At 44.3% G+C, this 21,642-nt stretch overlaps 1 protein-coding gene across 1 annotated transcript in view; it reads right to left on the minus strand.

The window, feature by feature from the left end:
• Positions 1-1,212: 1,212 nt before the first annotated feature.
• The window catches only part of LOC118428721, a 41,336-nt gene continuing 20,906 nt past the window's right edge, over positions 1,213-21,642 (minus strand). Inside the window, exons 26-47 of the mRNA XM_035838878.1 lie at positions 16,374-16,430; positions 15,093-15,971; positions 14,310-14,384; positions 13,831-13,956; positions 13,068-13,331; positions 12,194-12,460; positions 10,980-11,888; positions 10,693-10,788; positions 10,466-10,558; positions 10,249-10,338; positions 10,032-10,121; positions 9,732-9,911; positions 9,355-9,453; positions 8,900-8,953; positions 7,987-8,259; positions 7,377-7,643; positions 6,932-7,180; positions 6,110-6,373; positions 5,443-5,706; positions 4,626-4,892; positions 4,030-4,305; positions 1,213-3,612 (exon numbers count right to left, since the gene is read on the minus strand). Coding sequence (XP_035694771.1) covers positions 3,416-3,612; positions 4,030-4,305; positions 4,626-4,892; positions 5,443-5,706; positions 6,110-6,373; positions 6,932-7,180; positions 7,377-7,643; positions 7,987-8,259; positions 8,900-8,953; positions 9,355-9,453; positions 9,732-9,911; positions 10,032-10,121; positions 10,249-10,338; positions 10,466-10,558; positions 10,693-10,788; positions 10,980-11,888; positions 12,194-12,460; positions 13,068-13,331; positions 13,831-13,956; positions 14,310-14,384; positions 15,093-15,971; positions 16,374-16,430 — 5,336 coding nt within the window. The 3' untranslated portion in view covers positions 1,213-3,415. The remainder of the gene's footprint in view (positions 3,613-4,029; positions 4,306-4,625; positions 4,893-5,442; positions 5,707-6,109; positions 6,374-6,931; positions 7,181-7,376; positions 7,644-7,986; positions 8,260-8,899; positions 8,954-9,354; positions 9,454-9,731; positions 9,912-10,031; positions 10,122-10,248; positions 10,339-10,465; positions 10,559-10,692; positions 10,789-10,979; positions 11,889-12,193; positions 12,461-13,067; positions 13,332-13,830; positions 13,957-14,309; positions 14,385-15,092; positions 15,972-16,373; positions 16,431-21,642) is intronic.

The following is a 21,642-nucleotide window of genomic DNA, read 5'->3' on the forward strand; positions in this document are numbered from 1 at the left end:
AGGAAGGACTATACTGCTGTCTGTCACACTGGACGCCTCGAAACCTTTTGGTGAGACCAAGTCTGGAAAAAAAAGATGGCCGACTATCATTTTGGGCAGTTCAGTAATCTCGTACGGCTTTTGCTTTAACGCACACAGTCTATGCCAACATGAAAGCCAGAATTAAAAGAGACTAAGATTTAGGTAGAAAATATTCATTTCTGCATGACGTCATTACCTGGCTGATCGTGAGACTAACAGTCCAAAGATGGCGTTTGAGACTAGTAAAACCAGCATTGAAAACCACGGCAAAATCAACTATGAAGTGTCTTTGGAAGAGTACTTGCCTTTCGTCCTGTGTTTGAATGTTTCTCCAGGCGGACTCTGCCCTCCCTTGCCCTTTGCGGTCACTGAAAATTCGTAAACTGTTCCCGGCTGCAGTCCCTTGATCAGACGCTCGGGGGCGTTAGCACCCTTGTCCGTCCGGTGTGCCTCGCCGCCCCGGGGCGACGTGTCTACCGTGTAGTTATCCGCCCCGGGTACGGCAGGCCACTGAAGGGTAACGGTCGTTCCCGTAGTGGAGGTGGCTGTGACTCCCGACGGGGGAGGAAACGCTAAAGGAGTTGGTGAAGGGTTAGAAGGAGACGCGACAGAAAGAGCATGGGAGAAGAGACATGGCGACAACGTCAAAGAAAAGTGAAGCGAAAGGTTGGAGGAGAAATCATAGAGTTGGCAGCGTTCATGATGCGAAAGGTTGAGAATGAGACACACATGTACATAACAGTGGAAGAGTTGGATGTGTAATGGCTGTCTGTAGACACAGGACTTCACAGTGCCAAATCATAAGGCAGAGGATGGAAGAAGAGTACAACTGGCAAATGAACAAAAGTTGTGTAGATGGCAGACAGTTGGAGAAATAGAGAAACACATGAGATAGTTTACCCACCTTACATGGCTACCTGGCCTGCCTGTCAAATGTGGGTTTTGAAATGCTGACTAGTACGAACTCTTCTACATTCACTTAGCTATTTGGATTGACAAGAGATTACGATTAACTTTAGCAGGAACACGCTTACTGTTTACTTTGGTCTACTCTACAGACATATGATGGAAGAATGTCGTGTGTTTTCGTGTGTCTGTGAGAGAGCATGTCGCCATGCGACTCTTAGCGATGTGACTGTTACGGACATATGTCATACCGGTAAATTATGATACTCATCAACATACAACAAGTGCGTACAACCCACAGCAACTTTTATTTCCTTGACTCATAACAGCAAGTTGGACAGGTGGAACTCTTAATGAAGATAATTCATTTCATTATTAGGTCTGCTCGGACAGTTGATTTGAGGAGGTTCAGATCCGCAGTTTAATCTCTTTACCTACATGTAGGCCACACAAAGCTCGGTCTGGTTGTCTCACCAAACAGTACTGGTCCCATATTGGAAACTCCACACTGAGGTAGGAGGAACCTGCCTGATTCTGAAATGCGTTCTCAATGATTGCCAAAATTATTTCTCCTAGCAGCAATAGAAAGTTGACAACTACCGCGCCTATTTTTTGCAAATTGATTGACACAACAATGTTCCAAAGTACCAAGTCGAGGCAACTTGATTGGTGTAGGTGTCTGCACTCACGTGACTTTGACGTAATCAACCAAACAAAATGGCGGACCCAAGAAAACACATGCGAAGCCATTACTTGAAAAAGTGTCCTGAAAGTTGATTTCGTTTACTTAAACATGCCTGGTGTACATTTCATGTTATAGTACATTACATTTTTGTACCGCCATGTTGGTAAGTTGGTTAATCATATCCATAAGCTGTGACGTCATGTGTAAACACACTACAAGTACAACGACAGTTGTTTAAGGTTGTCAACTTTCCAATTTTTGGTTCTCTGCTACATACTCTCAAACCAACTGTCCTTGCAATTCGCTGTCGCTGTTTTCAGTATTAAAATACAGATTGCCATATAAAGGTTTAAATCTATAGTCGCCTTAAGTAGATATAGCTGCTTTGTTTTCAACTGATCACGAATCATCCAAGCAAAAGAACGTAAGTACATAACTCACCCATGTCCACCAAAAGTCGAATTAAGCAAACAATGCTTACAAATTGACCTTACTAATACGAGGCTTCTGGGAGAGCAGCATGGTACTTCTATCAGCGTCTAGTTCTTCTTATAGCAGCCAACTTACACCACAAACCAAGAATTGTCATGCATCTAATTCTTTTGCAAAACACTAACTCTACACAAATCAACCTTAGCGAACATTACACAAGTAAGACTTAAAGTATTGAAACAAACTATAACAGAAACACCAAAGACTACAGCAGTCATCACTTAGTCGTGACTCTATCACTACATATTGTCTGAAGTTAGATATGAGTATCTGGAAGAGTGTCTTCCGATTTTTTGCCATGAGTTAAGATGACGTTTTCTTTGACAATACTTCTCAGTGTTCGTATGAAGTATGCAGTGATCAACAATACACAAAATAACAATGTCACACCTCGCTTAACCGTACATAACAGATTCTCAACAATGTCTACTACTATGCTGACTACAAGGGCACTTCGCTTCATAAAGTATGAGAAACAAAAACAATATTGATGGTAAACGATGAATTAGTGAAATGTTAACTCCAAAACATTAAACGACTAGAAACAAAACACCTTTAGTAATTTGCAAAGCCAGATTGTCGCAAATCTCCTATTTTCTACTGTTTAAGTAGTTTCTGTTAACGATTGGTTAGTATAGTGATGAAGTAAAGATGCAGCGAGAGCAAATTCTTTGTAAGAATAGCACGTAACGTTACATTTGCCATTTGTTCCCTCAACATATACAGGAAGGCCTCCGATATGGACAACTTTCACCCTCCAATAGCTTACAGGTAACACCTAGTGCGGTCACATTTGGGACGTCCTACAATTTTTTGGGTGGGGGGTGGGGAGGAGGTTACTGATTGTCGTAGATACTGTTCAAGTCTACATTAAAGATTCCTGAAAAGGTCACTCGTTTGCCTAGACCGTACTCTATTTTCCATCTTGAGCCATAAAAACTTTTCCATATACTTCTCTGTGAAAGTATAGAGTACAAAATATTCAAGAGAAAGGCGCCCTTTTAATTTACACTATGCGAGCTGTTGTCGTGAGCGGAAAGTTTGGTAGAGATTTTTCTTTGCACCCCATTCTATTGCGTCCCATCCCATTCCTTATAATATAGTTCCCATGCCATCAATAAAAGAATAGATCTTTTATTCTACTACAGCTCACATGCCCCTTGTCACTTTTAGTTGTGCAACATTAAAGCATTCGCCTCTCCCTCTCAATTTATTTGAAGTATTTTGACAGGCTAAACGTCTCTTTCCTAACGTGTACATCTAGGTCAGATCATCTTTGATTCTTATTCCTGCAACTCGAGTAGGTTATCTCTATTGCCACCCAAAGCGCCAAGGCTTCTTGTAGAAGGAGTTCTTCTTCCTCCTGCGCCACTTCTTCTTGATGGTTGCCCGCCTCCTCCGCGCCAGGCCTTTGCGTTTGCTCTCCCGGGCAGCCTTCCTCCTCTCCCGCCGGCGCTGGCGATCCTTCTCGGTGTTCCTCCTTCTCTTCCTCTTCCTCCGGCCGGTTCCTAACAAAGGATTACCTACGGCTCTAACACACCCTTTAAACTGGCTGTAACAAGTATCAAGGATGGTAGCACCCACGCCATCAAAAAGCGATTCATTCAACACGTATTTCTAATTATTTGATGTATGGTGGGTAAAAAAATGGTCGGAGGTGATATCATTGTACCTTCTTCAGAACGCTTCTGAACGCTGCCAACATCGTTTTTAACAATCTGTAGTTTACAACTCCTATACGTTATAATAGTCCCCATTAGGAATATATGCCGCGCGTTAAAGTGTTCTCGAAAAAGTACAAACAAAGAAGTCAATCCCCACAAAACTGACACAAAAAATGAGTAGCTTACTGATAATACCGACGAGAAATACATTATCAAAGGAAATATTTTCAACGAAAGCAGCAACAAAATCACTGAGCCTACCGTAGGTCCTCCTCTTGATGCTCTTGGAGACCTCGCTCTTGACGCCCTTCGTGGTGATGGCAATAACGGAGATGTCGTACTCCGTGTTGGGCTTCAGATCCTCGATGATTCTCTCCGGCTGAGAGGGGTCGTTACCTCGGCCGGGCGCGAACACGTTCCCGAGCCGCGGCCTCAGGATCACCTCGTAGTCGCGCGCGTTAGCAACGGGGTTGAAGGACAGCCGCATCCCGGTCTGGGTGATGTTGGTGGTCTTCAGGCCCGTAGGTCCATGTAAGGCTGAAAACAAAATGACACTCTGGGTTTAAAAATCTGAAACACCGACTTCCACGTCGAGCCTTCGCGAAATTTTGTCTCGTTACAGTGCATATAATAAAGAGAACAACAGTGAAACTAGGGAACATTTTTAGCCGCCTATTGCTATATCTTGACCTGGATTCCAGATCAGCATCCCGTCAACAGTTGCCGCCACCGACTATATGTCGAATATACAACCTGCAGTCAAATTGTAGGTGTTCCTCATTAATTATGTTAACGTTATATAGTACGTTCTAGTCGTACACATACAAGTTTTTACCATTTCACCGATAACCACTCACCTTCTGTAGTCACCTCAATAGGGTCGCTACGGCAACTGTTTCCCCTGGGACTCTCCGCCACAATGGTGATGGTGTACTCTTTATTAGACTTGAGCCGGCTGATGTGCCTCTCGGGGGCCTTGTCACCCCTCGGCCCAGCAATAATAGTCGCTCCCGGAGGGTCCATCCACACGGTGTAGTCGTACGCACCGGGCACCTCGTCCCACGTCAGGCTCATGCCTTCTTCAGTGATGTCAGTCACCTTGATATTAGTTGGCGACGATAGTGCTACAGAAAGAAAATATCATTATCTATCTTATCTAAAGACAACTTCGTAGTATCTGTGAATTATATACAGAACTACACATGTTACATTCAGTCTGGTGGAGACACGCATGTACGACATTCAATGGAACAACTAAAATCCAATTATGCCAAAACATAGTATCTACATTGGGCGGCACAAAACTGATATCTTGGCAAATTCACTGGCAACTTGATTGAATTAAAATGGAGTCCCCCCCCCCCCACACACACACCAAAAAAATCTATCAATTTTAACACATTGATAAAATGTTTAAACCAATCACTGGATGTATGATACTGTAAAGCATTTTCATGTAAAATTCTTTACAGTTAATGCAGTATGCATTATGATCCATGCGATGATAGTAATAGTAATGGTAATAGTTTATTTGTAGATACAAGGCAGCCGGCGGCAGAACTGGGCATTACAAACATTCTTAATAAAAAACGTAATACAACTTACGTGACTGAGGTACTTAACACTTAGCTTATGGACAATTAGAACTGAGAAGCCCTCTCAGAAAGCTCTTACCCATGGTAGTGAAGGAGAAAGGTTTGTTGACAGAGCCCTCTCCGCTGGCGCTCTTGGGTATGATGATGACGCTGTACTCCTTGTTGGGAGACAGCCCGGTCACCTGTCGCTCCGGGCTCTGAGAACCGTTCGTCTGACGTATTCTCCCCTCGGACGGGTCAAGTTTGACGTCGTACGACGTCGCTCCGTTCACAGGTGACCAGCGGATGAGTGCTTTGGTGTCGGTGCATTCAGATAGTCGGATGCTCGAGACAGCACCGAATGCTATGGGATACCAAAGATATCACATTAATGTACAAACTATATACTTTAAACACAAGTAATCTGTACTGCGTAGCTGTAAGCTTAGATATTAAATGCCCTTAAAAATGCCATGTTCCAGCGTATGATCTGGTGGACTTATTTTCCAAAACAATTCATCCTTTGAACACAATCATATTTTCACTACCAAGAGTGACATTACAACCGTGGTATCAAACAGCTAGGTCCACATTTGGTCGGTCAAAAAAAAAGCTTAAAGTCGTTAAGGTGGCTATTTACTCGTGAAAAATCTTACGAGGCAGGCTCGGCGATGACTAATTTTACGTACGATTTACAGGGTATGCTATCGTAGGTACATCGTGTGATGTATGTGACCGGGACATATTTCTATACATTTAGTATGTACCTTTGGTTTTAATCTTGAGTGGTTTAGATGCCAGCCCGTCCCCTCTGGAGCTCCTGCCGGTGATGATAATCTCGTACTCCGTGGCGGGCCTCAGACCGGTGATCTCTCTCTCCGGAGCACCGGGAAGCTTAGGCGTGACGGCGGTTCCACCGGAAGGTCTGGTCTCTACGTCATATCCGGTAGCACCCTGGACTCGGTTCCAGGCCACTGTCACTGACGTGTCAGAGGCGGACACGCAGCGCATACTCTCAGGTCTTGCCAACGCTGTAAATAGATAAATATTCAGTCAGCAACTTTAACATCACAGACGGAATACCAAATTTTAAGTATTTTTACAATATAGACGGAATACCAACTTTCTTTGTGTAACAGTGACAATACCGTACAATACTGCAAAGCTAAAGCCAACAAAATAACCCAGCTTGAATAACTACTACCAGGGTCAAGAAAAAGGCATTAAGAAATAATACAAGGGCACACTTCTTTTCCATCAGAGTTATCCCGTGGTGGAACAATCTTCCAGAATCTGTGGTGACATATTCAAGCGTAAACTGTTTTATGGAGAGACTGTATAACCAGATGCGTTGTATACACATCATACAGTGTGTATTGCAACTACAGAGCTCTGGATAACCCCAATTACCAGGTAAGGCAGTGTCCTGAAAATTAATGAGCGGCCTTAATTGGAACCGGACGTTCTTACCTGTGCCATAAGAACTCTACTCTACTCTACTCTACTCTACTCAGACACAATAAGACACAAGTGTAGAGATGGCTCTATAAAAGCAAACAGCATATCACCATTGAACGCTCTGATAGTACCTTTGGTAAAGCTTCTAGTAATGGCAGATGAGCCGACGAGCTCGCCTTTCTTCGCGGCAACGGCGATCCTATACTCGACTCCCGGCTTTAAACCTGAGACCTTCCGGGTAGTCGAGCCGGCCTCCTTAACCTTGCCTTCAGGGGTGATGTGGAATTCGTAGTCTGTAGCTCCTATGACATGTGACCACGTAACGGTCATGTCGTTCTCAGAGTCAGCCTTGGCGACCAGGTTCTCAGGCTCGGTTATCACTGAAACAAAGAAACAGAATGTGTAGGTCCTACATTCGTAACTCAACGTTTATTCCTGTAGTCACGTTAAATTCTAAATTATAAAGAACACCGAAAAACATCAACATCATACGTAATCGAGACGAAAATTAACTTGACATGTGTGGAGGGTTGTAAAATGTCATTTTAAGGACATATAGAACACCTGCTGACATACCCTTTGTTCCGATGGTGAAGTATTTAGACGGCGCGCTCACACCCTTGGGTCCCTGCGCCGTGACTGTAACCTGGTACTCTGTAGCCGGTAGCAGGTCGGTGATCTCCACCTCTACACGGTCATAGTCCATCCTGGTCACTCTGGACACGCCCTCCTTGGAGTCAGTACCCACGATGTAGCTAGTGGCGCCGTAGACGGCGTCAAAACCAAACAGTACTTTGTTGTCCAGGCATCGGATGGCGCGGAATTCAGAGGGCGACGGGAGAGCTGTAAATCAAAGTAAGAAGACTGCTATGTAAGCAAAATGGTACCTCTAGATTTCTTTTTGCTCTGTTCCATGCATCATACACTTTTTTTATAGAAAGCCGTCGAGGTTTGTAATGTGCATAATATAGGTTTGTCAGGAAGATTTTCCTCAAAGCTCTACGTGATCTGGCATTGGGCTTCAGAGGTGCAATGTTGCAACGTGCAATAGCTTTCTTGAAGGTGGGTTGGTAGGATCGAACATCAACTTTTATTGTGTTCCGGGTGGGGGATGTAACGAAATTTCTTAGTCCCAAATTACATAGTTTAACACTTGGACAATCTACTGATAACGAGTTTTAATCACCTTTAGTCGTGACCGTGACCGATTCACTTTCCTTTGTTCTCTCCTTGTTGGCTTTCTTGGCCGCGACGGTGATCTTGTAAGTTTTGCAGGGCTTCAGTCCCCTGATCTTCCGCATGGGGGCGACGGGACCGTAGTCAGTCAGGAACACTTCGGCGTCACCACAAGGTTCGAAGCTGACGTCATAATCCTCTGCGCCAACCACCGGGTCCCAGTTCAACATAAGAGTGCGGTCTTGTACAAGGGAAGTCCTCACAGAGGTAGGGTAGTGTGCAACTGATGGTGAGGGCAAAACATAAACCTTAAATTTGTAGTATTTCTTATGACTGGATGAATTTCTTTATGCAACCCATAGAAAATAGTCATACAAACATAAGAACACAAACTATACACACAACGATTTAGAAACATCTCTAAGAAAAGAATTTCTAAGATAACAATAAATTCTGCCTACATGTATATCCTTACTTTTCAGGAGCTCGGAGCTGTGTGTATTGACAATAGTATTATGTCACACATGATGTAAGGTTGCTAAGCTACCAGATGTGCCGAAAAACATGTTACAATGCCTACAGATGGTATCTCGCTGCACTTGGGGCATCGGTGCAGCACTGCGGGGTTCGTTCACTGCGGCAGTGTTGTGTCATTTTCGCCGACTTTTTATAATTTAGATATTGTGTAATACGTAAAAGTATGACTTAGAAGACAAAAACGTAAGAAAATTCGTTCTTTATCTCACAGCTATTTACAAATGATTTGGGTTGCTAGGTGGTTGCAAAGCGTTTGCTATGTACAGTATATGTCTGGGTTAACTGTGACAGGAAAGGTGAACTTAATAGTAGATTGATGCGGGCTGATCTCAATCCATTGTGTTTAATACAAAAAACGATGGGTATACCGTTGTGCCGTGACCTACCTGCCATGGCTGCGTATGCTGAAGCATCGATGGTGACCACGGGCGCAGGTCGGACTGCTGGAAGAGACAGCAGCGTTAATTGGGCTACAATATGTTACCATGACGACTCGAATCCAGGGCTTCGCTATGTTCCATAAGACACAGACATACAGTGACGTACTGCGTGCAGTGAAACAGATCGGTATGGTTTCAAGGCTGGGGTCCAGGGGTCCCACGGTTTGGAACAACTTGAATAAGTCGACATCAAAACTGACTCCCTTTTTGCTACATTCAAGAGTCACACTATAGATTACCCTACATTTTCCTAACTTGGCTTACACGCCCTTGTTAATACTGGAACCCTACAATTTTTGCTTATATCCATACATTATCACATAAGACATGATTAATCATGTACTGTATTTTTCATTATATTGTTTTCTGATACAAACAAATAGATAACGTTAGCATTTAACCTTCGATGGACTGCTGCTCCATAGCTGCCTGTCGCGCTTCGGCAAAGGCCGAGATTCCTGTTGAGATCTCTTCCTCCTCTTCCTCTTCCACAAGCTCTTCTGAAAACAAGAGTAGACATCAATCAAAATCTTACAATATATGAGAAAGAGAATGTTCCAAAACTTCAGGTGCTCCATGCTTCCCGTACATTCCGTGCTTCAGAAAAATCCTGCAATGAAATGCCAGATGAGTGATGGCACGTGACTGTGCACGAGGTGGTTAGTACGATGAACCTTTAGTAAGCAGTGCCTTCTCTGTCGCCCCAAAGATCACCAAAGGATAACACATCGCACAGAAGCACAATGTATATATCGCCTCTTTAGTTAGTAACAAATACCTAGAGGAGGTTCGACAACTAGCTTTTCCGCCTCCGCTTTCTGTTCTTCTTCACGCTCCTTTTCTTCCTTTTCAACCAGAAGAACTTTCTTTTCTGCGGTCGGAGCTTTCTTTTCTGCCGGAGGAGCGGCAGTTTTCCCAGGAACAGAGGGCTTCTTTTCTTCAGGAGGAGCTTTCTTTGCTTTGGTTCAAAGACAAACAGACACAAAGCTTTACACATATACGTGGATAAAACAGAAACACAAATATTCACATAAAAAGGAAAAAAGAAACATTCAGTTCGTTAAAATAAGGTCAGTACCAAGAGGAGGTTTGGCTTTCTCTTCAGCCTCTTTCTTTTTCTTTTCGGCCTCTTCTTGTTGTCTTTGTTTCCATGCAGGAACTTTCTTTTCTGTTGAGGATACAATAAATGACTTGAATCCTTTTCCCCATTCCAATAGTAGCTCGGGGTATAATCATTCAATAGGGAGAAAGGGAAATATGATAGATTTAATATGCATATGTAACATGGTCACTACCAGGTGCTTTGGCTTTTTCTTCAGCCTCCCTCTTTTTCTTTTCCTCCTCTTCTTGTTGTCTTTGCTTCCAGGTGGGAACTTTCTTTTCTGCTAAAAGTACAGAAAATAAGATAAGGTCTTCGACTGTAATTCGCCATAGCTATGGAAATATGAAAACATAAGAGTTGTGGATATGAAAACAAGCAATATATTTTATCTCATGTTACAAGGTTTCTACCAGGAGGGGCTTTGGCTTTTTCTTCTTCTTCCTTCTTTCTCCTTTCCTCCTCCTCTTGTCTTTTTTTCATCCAGGCAGGAACTTTCTTTTCTCCTGATAGGAAATAAACATAGACATAGTACAAAGCCAAAACAGAAACATTGAACCATTGACACTTCTACCGGACTATGTTGACGAGAGACAATTATGTGACGTGAACTTAAACACACATTGACCGAGACACACACCAGCCCGTGCTTTGGCTTTTTCTTCCTCCTCTTTCCTCCGTTGTTCTTCCTCCTGTCTGCGCTTTAACCAGGCGGGAACTTTCTTTACTTTCTCCTCTGTTTTACACACACGACAACGACACATGGACAAGTACAGTGTTAGTTCAGTTTACTCTGACAAACGAGAACGAGGTCATCTGACATAGTTTATGAATAGAGAGTGCCATTAGGGAATTCTTCAATCAACACTGCATCTCTCTTCTATCCAACCATATATCAACATCCTGTGTTAGTAATATAAACCTTACCGGGAGCAGCTGCAGCGGCTTCTCCATCTTTCTTCTTCTTTTCGAGGAGCTGTTTCTTTTTCTGATCTTCTTCTTCTTTCTTCTTTTTCTCGAGGAGCTCTTTCTGCTTTTGTTCTTCTTCCTTCTTCTTTTTCTCGAGAAGTTCTTTCTTCTTACGTTCTTCTTCTTTCTGCTTTTCCAGTTCTTTTCTTTTCTTCTCGTCTTCTAGCCTTTTCTTATCGAGTTCCTTTCGTTTTTTCTCCTCTTCTTCCTTCTTTTGTTTTTCAAGAAGTTCCTTTTGTTTTCGCTCCTCCTCCTCTTTGCGTTTCTTTTCGAGGAGAGCTTTTTGTTTGCGATCTTCTTCCTCTTTGCGCTGCTTTTCCAGCTGTTTCTTCTGTTCCTCCTCCTTTCTCTGTTTTTCTTGAAGTTCCTTTTGTTTTTTCTCTTCTTCAAGCTTGCACTGTTTCTCGAGGAGTTCTTTTTGTTTCGTGTCTTCGTCTTCTCTTCGTTGTTTCTCGAGGAGTTCTTTCTTTTTCCGGGCCTCCTCCTCGTCTTGGCGTTGTTTATCGAGAAGCTCCTGTTTTCTTTGTTCTTCTGCTATTCTCTCCTTCTCAGCAAGTTCCTTGCGCTTCTTGTCTTCTTCTTCTTGGCGCTGTTTGTCGAGAAGTTCCTGTTGTCTTCTTTTTTCTTCTTCTTCTCTTCTTTGCTTTTCGAGAAGCTCCTTTTCCTCTTTTTCTCTTCGTTGTTTGTCAAGAAGTTCTTGTTGCTTTCTTTGTTCTTCGTCCTTCCGTTGCTTGTCGAGAAGGGCCTGTTGTTTCTGTTCCTCCTCTTTCTGCTGTTTCAGGAGTTCCTGTTGTTTTCGTTCTTCCTCCTCTTTCTGCTGCTTTTGCCTGAGTTCTTCAGCTTCCCGTCTTTTTCTTTCTTCGTCATCTGCGGAGGGTATACAGAAAATGTGATGACGAAGAAAGACGTAAAGACGACATCTGGATAAAAAACGTCAGAAATGACAAACAGAAATAGACAGGTAGAATTCGTACAATTCACTATATGCCTAAACCCCTAAGGCCGTAAGAGATATTAATGTTCTACGAACTCAATACTTCGCAAACGCATGTGTTTAATTGAAGAGCATGTAATCTTACGTATATACGCATGGCCCTTCGGCTTCTTTTCCGCTGATGGCCAGAATATAGTATCTGACATTATGCATTACATCAAAAGTCGTGCATCTCTACCTTTGGTTTTGATCACAACTGGTGGAGAGGTGGCACTGGTTCCCTTGACTCCCTCTGCGGCGATGGACACTGTGTACTCCGTGTTCGGCTTCAGGTCGGTCAGCCGTCTCTCGGCGCCGGCCGCCCCGCCGCTGCTCTCGACGACCCTGCCGTGGGCCGGAGACACCGACACGCTGTAGTTGGTGGCGCCGGGGACGGGCTTCCAGGCGATGGTGGCGCCAGTTTCCGTCAGCGACGACGGCTTGATGCCACTGGGTGCGGATAGGGCTGCAAAGAGAGGTTGTTGTGATTATTCTGCAGGGGGTTAAAACTGTGAAACGATTCCCTCTCCAGTGTTAATCATGTTCTCTATATAAGTTCTATTCACAAACATTAATTTTGAAAACTTACAATTTCGTGATCTTGTTTCACCGGTTGTTGAGCTTATCATACAATTCCTCATGTGCAAGATTGCACGAGGAATTAAAGGAAGAGGTTATGAAAATTTCAACATTAAACTTTTGGCTGCACTTCACACCTACAATTTATATATACTGGGAGAAACAAAAAATGTCGGTATTTCTGGAAGCTATGGACATATATCCGAGTAATGAGAAAAATCTTGCTTTCAAATTTATGTCTGGTCGGGTCTACACACACACACACACACACACACACACACACACACACACACACACACACATTTGGTTTTGAAAGCAAGATGTGAGTGATAAGTTGGATCTCGGTTACAACTCCTGTGAAAAAAATACATATCAAGTCTACGTATCCGGTACCCAGGTGAGCACTATTTCAAGAATGAATATGTTAGCAAAACACCATCTTGGTTACACCTAAGAAGCACTCGTCACACGTGGGGCTCCTTCACCATGTTTACCTTTCGTGATCTGATGGAATGTTTTGCTGGGGGCACCTCTGGTTCCGTCAGGTCCAATGGCAGTTACACTGTAATGATACTTCTTGCTCGGTTTTAGACCGTCTATCTGGTACTCTACGTTCGTCGTCTTTCCTGTGAGAAGTTCTATTCCTTCTGTCTGAACGGCGACTTCGTATCGGTTAGCGCCGGGGACAGGCGCCCAGCCCAGCGACATGCCGGACTCTGACACATGGTTCACCCTCACATCACCAGGAGCTGGGAGCGCTACACACAGGGGACAGGGACAAAGCAAAAGCTGGGATGGGGTTCGTTTTGATTTTTCAAGCTATGTCGCTAAAGCTAAGGGCACAACCCGCCGCAGCGTACCGTTAAATACGTGCTAATTACGTGCCAAAACGTGGGCAATCTTTTGGGATCGGTAAGTGGTAGGTACGAACTCGTAGGGAATTCGACGGAGCACGCAGACACGCCATAAAACATTACGAGCAGGCAAAACTTTGTGTGCCATCGGGTTGCGGATTCGCCCCCCGTACGTGCCAGTACGGACGACCAGCCTGCCCTGAACAGCCTGAACGTTTTCAGAAATACGTGGCGGACGTAGTCTTCAAAAAAACGTAGGGAAAAATTGCACGTACGGCGGGTTGTGCCCTTAGCTTAACACATACGTCTTGGTACTGACAGATTCGATGATGTGAAAACTATGCGGTAGGAGCTCACATTCAACAGGGATTTGAGCAACAGCATCTTTTAATTCTCTAAATACCTTTAGCGGCTTCTTTTGGTTTAGCGACAACGGCCTCGGGTTTCGCGGCATCGCCCTCCGGTATGGCGTCCCGGGGTTGTTCTTTCTTGCCTTTTGGAACCGCGCCGGGTCCGGGGACCGCGACAGCTTTGAACACATTGAGCACAGACAGGAAAAGAAACATAGAACGAAAAGTCACACATAAGTAAATCAACGTAACACAACACAACACAACAAACACGGATAAAGAAACACAAAGAAACACGCAGAAAGGCACACAAAAAGTTGCAAAACAAAGTAACAGAAACGAGCTATATCGCGATAGCAATAGTCAAAACTGCAAAACATACGATTCGGATTATTTTCACCGTGTGAACTGGCGTCGGTGCAATGCATGTGGTACCGATCATATATTTGACGAAAAGCTGCGTATCAGTTTAATAAGGAAAAGACACTAGCATCCCTTGAAATCGTTCAGATTTGTACACAAAATCGTATACCTCCCATCAACTCCTCTACTGCTTCTAATGTTGTCGGCCTTTCTTCCAGTTTTTCTTGGACCGATGGCTTTTCCGCTGGTAAAGGACAAAGAGAGTCACATTAAGGACAAACTGTAAACAAAACCGTTCAAACTTCCAGGTACACCACCGCTTACGACAAAGAAGTTGCAGATTAGGCACGATGAATGTGAACAGGTAACTTGCGTTGATCTAGGCATATGTAGGATGGAAGAAATGAACATAGAAAATGAATGAAAGGTAAGAAAAGAAGATGGTCATGGTTATTGATGGTTTAGTACAATGTATGTTGTGAAATGATGATGAATGCCTTAATATAAGATATAATATAAACCAAAGGTGAAGAGAATGTAAGATTTAATGATGAAGGTATAATTGAAGAAGTGACATGATGATGATGATGATGATGATGATGAACGTAATTACAAATCTGATGAGATTGTAGTGTGATGATGATGATGCATTGCTGGGACTCTCCTATGAACGTTGTATATTATGCTAATGGTAAAAACTGTTCAGCATTTAATGAAGTTTGCAGCTGAGTGAAAGCAATGAACACCAGGAGCTTCGTTCTACATGTGCATGGAAGGATGGCTTCAAAGTCACAGCACGCTAATGCCCCTCTCGTTGACAGGGTCATTTCATGTCAGCCATTTCATTCAGGCAACTTCCGGACCAAACGAAAAGGCTGACATAGAAATGAAACCCATCCGCAAGGAAAGGAACCATCTCCACCACCGCTATCACCACCACCGGTCCTCTCACCTGGTACGGCTTGTTTTAGTCGTTGAAGTTCAGTCATCTTTTCATGCAGACCTGGCTTTGGTTCTAACTCTTCTTTTAGTTTGGCTTGAGGGGCTTTAGGTTTGGCAGAAGGTTCCATCTTGGGTATTTCAGTAAGAGGAGCCGGTTCTTTCTTGACAATAGCTTCTCCTTTTTCTGTTGATGAAGCTTCGTCCTGTGGCTTCTCTGGTGTTCGTGCCTCTTCTACTTGGGTGGTGGCTACCGCCTGCGGTGGTTTCTCCGTTGGTAGAGTTTCCTGGATTGCTGGGGTGGTGGAAGGAGCCGTCTCTGCTGGTTTCTTGTGGACTGGAGGCTCCGTCGGTTTTCCCGACGGTTTCCTCTCAGTATCACTGGGCTCTTTTCTCTCCACTTCTTTGCTTGCCACCTCTACTTGCTGTTCCTCAGGGGTAATCTTGACTTCCTCGTGAGGGATCTTGGGAGGAACTGCAGCTTCTCTACCTTTCTCGACAGGAGAGGGGACATCTTCCTTGACAGGGACATCTACCTTGACAGGGACACCTTTGTCTGTTGTGAGATTTGATGGTTCTGGTATCTCTAGATCTTTGATGGCGACCGCACCTCCTGCCTCAGTGGGCGCCTTCGAAGCAGCCTCCTTCGCTTTTTCTTCGACAACCTTCTCTGTTGGGGTTTCTGATGGCCTCTCTTCAATCGATACTTTCTCGGCCACTTCTGTAACCTGTTCAACGTCTTGAGTTGTCTCAGAGGGTGTCTTGACGACAACCACCTCCCTATCTACTTCTACCGGCTCGACTTTACTTGGTACCACCGGCTTTTGCTCTTCTAGTTCAATGGGTCTCTTGGCCTCTTTTACGTCAGTTGGGGCGACAGCGACTGGTCTGTCTGTTTGAGCATTATATATTGAACACTTGAGTCAGAGTGAAATTAGCATCACTAAGTCAAAATCTAAATCCAAATCAGGTGTTGGCATACAATAATACAACGTTTGAGAAATGATGTTATGTTTCATCATCAGAAATAACGCAAGCAAGGTGTAGCATATAAGTAACCTCATACTATGTTAAGGTTCCACGTATCTACAGTATTGGTTTCTATGTCAGGAAAGCGAGTATGGTTAACTAAGGGGCGCTCAGATAGTGCCCTGGTGCATATCCTTGTGCTGACAGTACTTTGACATCGCGAACTTTAAACGCATGACACTCTTTGTCTACTTGACTAAGTAGTGCATTGAATATGTACATGTCAAAGTAACAGTAGCACAAGGAATGCTCTTGTAGCTTGTACCTGTTGGGACAGACACAGGCAATGTTGGCTTTGCTTGTTCATGGCGTTCCTCCTCAACTGTAATTCAATGCAGTTAATACGTTAGAAGATATCTACATGTATACCAAATATCAAACTATTAAAAGCAAACTTAGATAGCTGACACTGCCTCTATGATGGCTGCGGTTACACAAAGGTAAGTATTGTTTTCACCAGTGTATGCATGTGTAGGTTTCGTTTGCCATTGTGTACTTTGTGTGCCCTGCGTACTCTAAACGCAAAGCCTGTTAGCTTGTTGTTACAGGCAAAAGCCTCACCAATAGACCAGCATAAGGACAGGCTATGTAGATGAGTTTGATGAGGGTTGACGAAAAATAAAATATGAGGCCCCTAAATAGAAGGGGATAGCAGATAAATTAAAAGGAAGTAATGAACCTAGTTCCTATTACTTTCACCTAAACCAGAAGATGAACACCAACACATATAGCTGCAAGAATCCATGAAACCACCATGAAAAATCTACCGGCACAGAGCACAGCTTCCCCTCGGGTTGGGTGGACAGCGACATACCAGTCATCTAATCCAGGCGACCTTAATACCAAGTAGAATAACTGACAAAGGCAACCGAGCTGCAAGCTAAAGGACACGTCCCGCCACCTCTCTCCCACTGCAGATGAAGCGACGAAGTTGATCAATTTATCACACCTGTCATTTCCTTTTTCAGTTGTGATACAGGTTTGGTAGTCGGTTTTACCGTCTCATGCAGTCCAGGTTCTGGCAGTTGTCCTACTTCTTGAGGCTTGGTAGTCGATTTTACCTTCGTCAATACTACCACCTCATGGAATTCAGGGCCTGGAAGTTGTCCTACGTCTTGAGGTTTGGTAGTCGGTTCTATCTTCTGCACCACCACAGTCTCGTGGACTCCATGTTCTGGTAGTTGTCCTACATGTTGGGATTTGGTAGTCGATTTTATCTTCTGTACCTCCACCATCTCATGGCGTTCAGGCTCTGGTACCTGAGATTTGTTGGTCGGTTCTATCTTCTGCGCAAGTGCAGCCTCATTGAGTTCAGGCTCTGGTACCTGAGGTTCGAAAGTCGGTTGTATCTCCTGTACCTCTACCATCTCATGGAGTCCAGGTTCTGGTAGTTGAGGTTTGGTAGTCGGTTCTATCTTCTGTACCTCTACCATCGCATGGATATGGGGTTCAGGCTCTGGTAGCTGAGGTTCGGAAGTCGATTCTATCTTCTGCGCCACTACCGTCTCACTGAGTCCAGGTTCTGGTAGTTGATGTCCGGCACCGGTAGTCGGTTCTATCTTCTGTACCTCAACGATCTCATAGAGTTCAGGCTCTGGTAGCTGAGGTTCGGCAGTAGGATCTATCTTCTGAACCTCTACCGACTCATGGAGTTCAGGTTCTGGTAGTTCCGGTTTGGTAGTCGGTTCTATCTTCTGTACCTCTATCGTGTCATGGAGTTCCGGTTCTGCTAGTTCAGATTTGGTAGTCGGTTTAATCTTCTGTACCTCTATCGTGTCATGGAGTCCAAGTTCTGGTAGTTGAGGTTTGGTAGTCGGTTGTATCTTCTGCACCGTCTCCGTCTCATGGAGTCCATGGTTTGTCTTTGGTGCCCCTGGCCCAAATTTGACCGACGGGTCGATCTCCTGTTCCACCAGAGTCTCATTGGGTGCCCGTTCTGTTTGTGGTCCTACTAGTTTAGGTTTGAAAGATTGTTCAACCGTTTGCATCATTACAGTATCTACTTTTAGTTGTGGTTCTTCCAATTGTAGTTTAGTAGTCGCTTCCATATTCTGTACCAATACTGCATCATGTATCACTGGTTCAGGCTCTGTTAGTTGAGGTTTGGAAGTATGTTCCATCATCTGTACCTTGACCTTCTCATGGAGTGAAGGTTCTGGTAGTTGAGTTTCTGAAGTCGGTTCTACCTTCTGCGCCACAACCGTCTCATGTAGTTCAGGGTCTGGTAGTAGAGGTTTGGAAGTTGGTTCTATCTTCTGTACATCTACCGTCTCACTGAGTAAAGGTTCCAGTAGTTCAAGCTTGGTAGTCGATTCTATCATCTTTACAACTACCGTCTCGCTGAGTCCAGGTTCTGGAGGTTCCGGTTTGCTAGTCGGCTCTATCTTCTGTACCACTACCGTCTTACTGAGTCCAGGTTCTGGAAGATCAGGTTTGGCATTCGGTTCTATCTTCTGTACCTCTACCGTCTCACTATGTCCGGGCTCTGATATTTCAGGTTTTGGTGTCGACTTTATCTTCTGTACAACAGCTGTCTTACAGAGTCCAGGTTCTGGTAGTTCCGGTCTGGTAGTCGGTTCTATCTTCTGTACCCCTTCCGTGTCATGGAGTTTATGTTCTGGTAGTTCAGGTTTAAAGGTCGGTTTTATCTTCAGTACCCCTACTGTCTCATGGAGTTCAGGTTCTGGTAGTACCAAATTGGTAGCTATAGTCGGTTCTATTTTCTTTGCCACTACCGTCTCACTGAGTCCAGGTTCTGTTATTTCAGGTTTGGCAGTTGGTTCTTTCTTCTGCTGCACTACCGTCTCACTACTGAGTCCAGGTTCTGGAAGTTTAGATTTAGTAGTCGGTTCTATCATCTTTACAACTACCGTCTCACTGGTTGTCGGTTCTATATTTCGCACCATTACCATCTTACTGGGTCCAGGTTCTGAAAGTTCAGGTTTGGTAGTCGGGTCTATCATCTGCATCTTTACTGTCTCATTGATTTTAGGTGTTGGTAGTTCAGGATTGGTAGTCGGCTCTATCTTCTGTTCCACTACCGTCTTACTGAGTCCAGGTTCTCGTCGTTTAGGTTTTGTAGTCGGCTCTGTGATCTGTACCAGAACTTTGTCATGGAGACCAGGTTCTCGTAGTTCCGGTTTGGTAATCTTCTGCACCCCTTCCGTCTCATAGAGTTTAGGTTCTGGTAGTTTAGGTTCGAAAGTCGGTTCTATATTCTGCACCCCTTCCGTCCCATGGAGTTCAGTCTCTGGTAGTTGAGGTTTGGAAGTCGGTTCTATTTTCTGTACCACAACTGTCTCATCAGGGTGTTCAGGTTCTGGTAGTTCCAAATTAGTAGTCGGTTCCATTTTCTGTACCACTACCGTCCCACAGAGTCCAGGTTCTGGTAGTTCTGGTTTGGCTGTCGGTTCTATATTCCGCACCATTACCATCTTACTGAGTCCAGCTTCTGAAAAATCAGGTTTGCTATTGGGTTCTATCCTCTGGACAACTACCGTCTCACTGAGTCCAGGTTGTGGTAGTCCAGATTTGGTAGTCGGGTATTTCTTACGTACCTCTAAAGTCTTACTGAGTCCGGGTTCTGGTAGTTCAGGTTTGGTAGTCGCTTCTGTCTTCTGTACCACTACGGTGTCACTGAGTCCGGGTTCTGATAGTTCATGTTTGGTAGTCTGCTTTACTTTCTGTACAACAACTGTCTCACAGAGTTCAGGTTCTGGTATTTCAAGTTCTGTTGTCGGTTCTATCTTCTGCACCACTACCGTTTTACTGGGTTCAGGTTCTGGTAGTTGATGTTTAGTAGCCGGGTCTTTCTTCTGTACCTCTACTGTCTCACTGAGTCCAGGTTCTGGAAGTTCAAATTTGGTAGTCGACTCTACCTTCTGTACCAGAACTGTCTCATGGTGTTCAGGTTCCGGTAGTTGAGGTTTGGTAGTCGGGTATTTCTTATGTACCTCTACTGTCTCACTGAGTCCTGATTCTGGTTTGGTAATCTTCTCCACCCCTTCCGTCTCATGGAGTTTATGTTCTGGTTGTTGAGGTTTGAAAGTCGGTTCTATATTCTGCATCCCTTCCGTCCCTTGGAGTTTAGTCTCTGGTAATTGAGGTTCAGAAGTCGGTTTTATCTTAAGTACCCCTACTGTCCCATGGAGTTCAGTCTCTGGTAGTTGAGGTTTGGAAGTCGGGTCTAACTTCTGTACCTGTACCGTCTCAATGAGTACAGTTTCTGGTAGTTGAGGTTTCGCAGTCGGTTCTATTTTCTGTACCACAACTGTCTCACGCAGTTCAGGTTCTGATTGTTCAAACTTGGTAGTCGGTTCTATTTTCTGTACCACTACCGTCTCACTGAGTACAGGTGCTGGTAGTTCAGGTTTGGCATTCGGTTTAATCTTCTGAACCTGTACCTTCTCACTGAGTCCAGGTTCTTGAAGTTCAGGTTTGGTAGTCGGTTCTATCTTTTTTATCTCTACTGTCTCACTGAGTCCAGGTTCTTGTAGCTTATGTTTTGTGGTCCGTTCCGTCTTCTGTGCCTCTACCGTCTTACTGAGTCCAGGTTTTGGTATTTCAGGTTTGGTAGTTGCTTCTATCTTCTGTTGCACTACCGTCTCACTAATGAGTTTAGTTTCTGGTAGTTCAAGTTTGGTAGCTTGTTCTATCTTCTGCACCTCTAACGTCTTACTGAGTCCAGGTTCTGGTAGTTCACGTTTCGTAGTCGGGTCTATCCTCTGCACCTCTACCGTCTCATAGACTTCAGGTTCTGGTTGTTTAGGTTTGGTTGTCGGTTCTATCTGATGCACCACTGCCGTCTCACTTTTTCCGGGTTCTGATAGTTCCGGTTTGGTAGTCGGCTCTATCTTCTGTACTACAACTGTCTCATGGAGTTTAGTTTCTGGTAGCTTTCTGGTTTCAAGTTTGGTAGCTTGTTCTATCTTCTGTGCCACTATCGTTTCACTGAGTCCAGGATTTTGTATTTCAGGTTTGGTAGTTGGTTCTATCTTCTGTCGCACTACCGTTTCACTACTGAGTCCAGGTTCTGGTGGTTTATGTTCGGTTGTCGGCTCTATCTTTTGTGTCACAACTGACTCATGGAGTTCAGGTTCTGGTAGTTCAGGTTTGGTAGTTGGGTCTTTCTTCTCTACCTCTACCGTCTCACTAAGTCCAGGTTCTGGAAGTTCAGGTTTGGTAGTCGGGTCAATCTTCTGCGCCACTACCGTTTCACTACTGAGTCCAGGTTCTGGTGGTTTATGTTCGGTTGTCGGTTCTATCTTCTGCACCTCTACCTTCTTACTGAGTCCAGGTTCTGGTAGTTCAGGTTTGGTAGTTGGGTCTTTCTTCTGTACCTCTACCGTCTCACTAAGTCCAGGTTCTGGAAGTTCAGGTTTGGTAGTCGGTTCAATCTTCTGCGCCACTACCGTTTCACTACTGAGTCCAGGTTCTGGTGGTTTATGTTCGGTTGTCGGTTCTATCTTCTGCACCTCTATCGTCTCACTGAGTCCAGGTTCTGGTAGTTCAGGTTTGGTAGTTGGGTCTTTCTT

Source organism: Branchiostoma floridae, chromosome 13, assembly GCF_000003815.2.
Source record: "Branchiostoma floridae strain S238N-H82 chromosome 13, Bfl_VNyyK, whole genome shotgun sequence".
Taxonomy (NCBI): Eukaryota; Metazoa; Chordata; class Leptocardii; order Amphioxiformes; family Branchiostomatidae; genus Branchiostoma; species Branchiostoma floridae.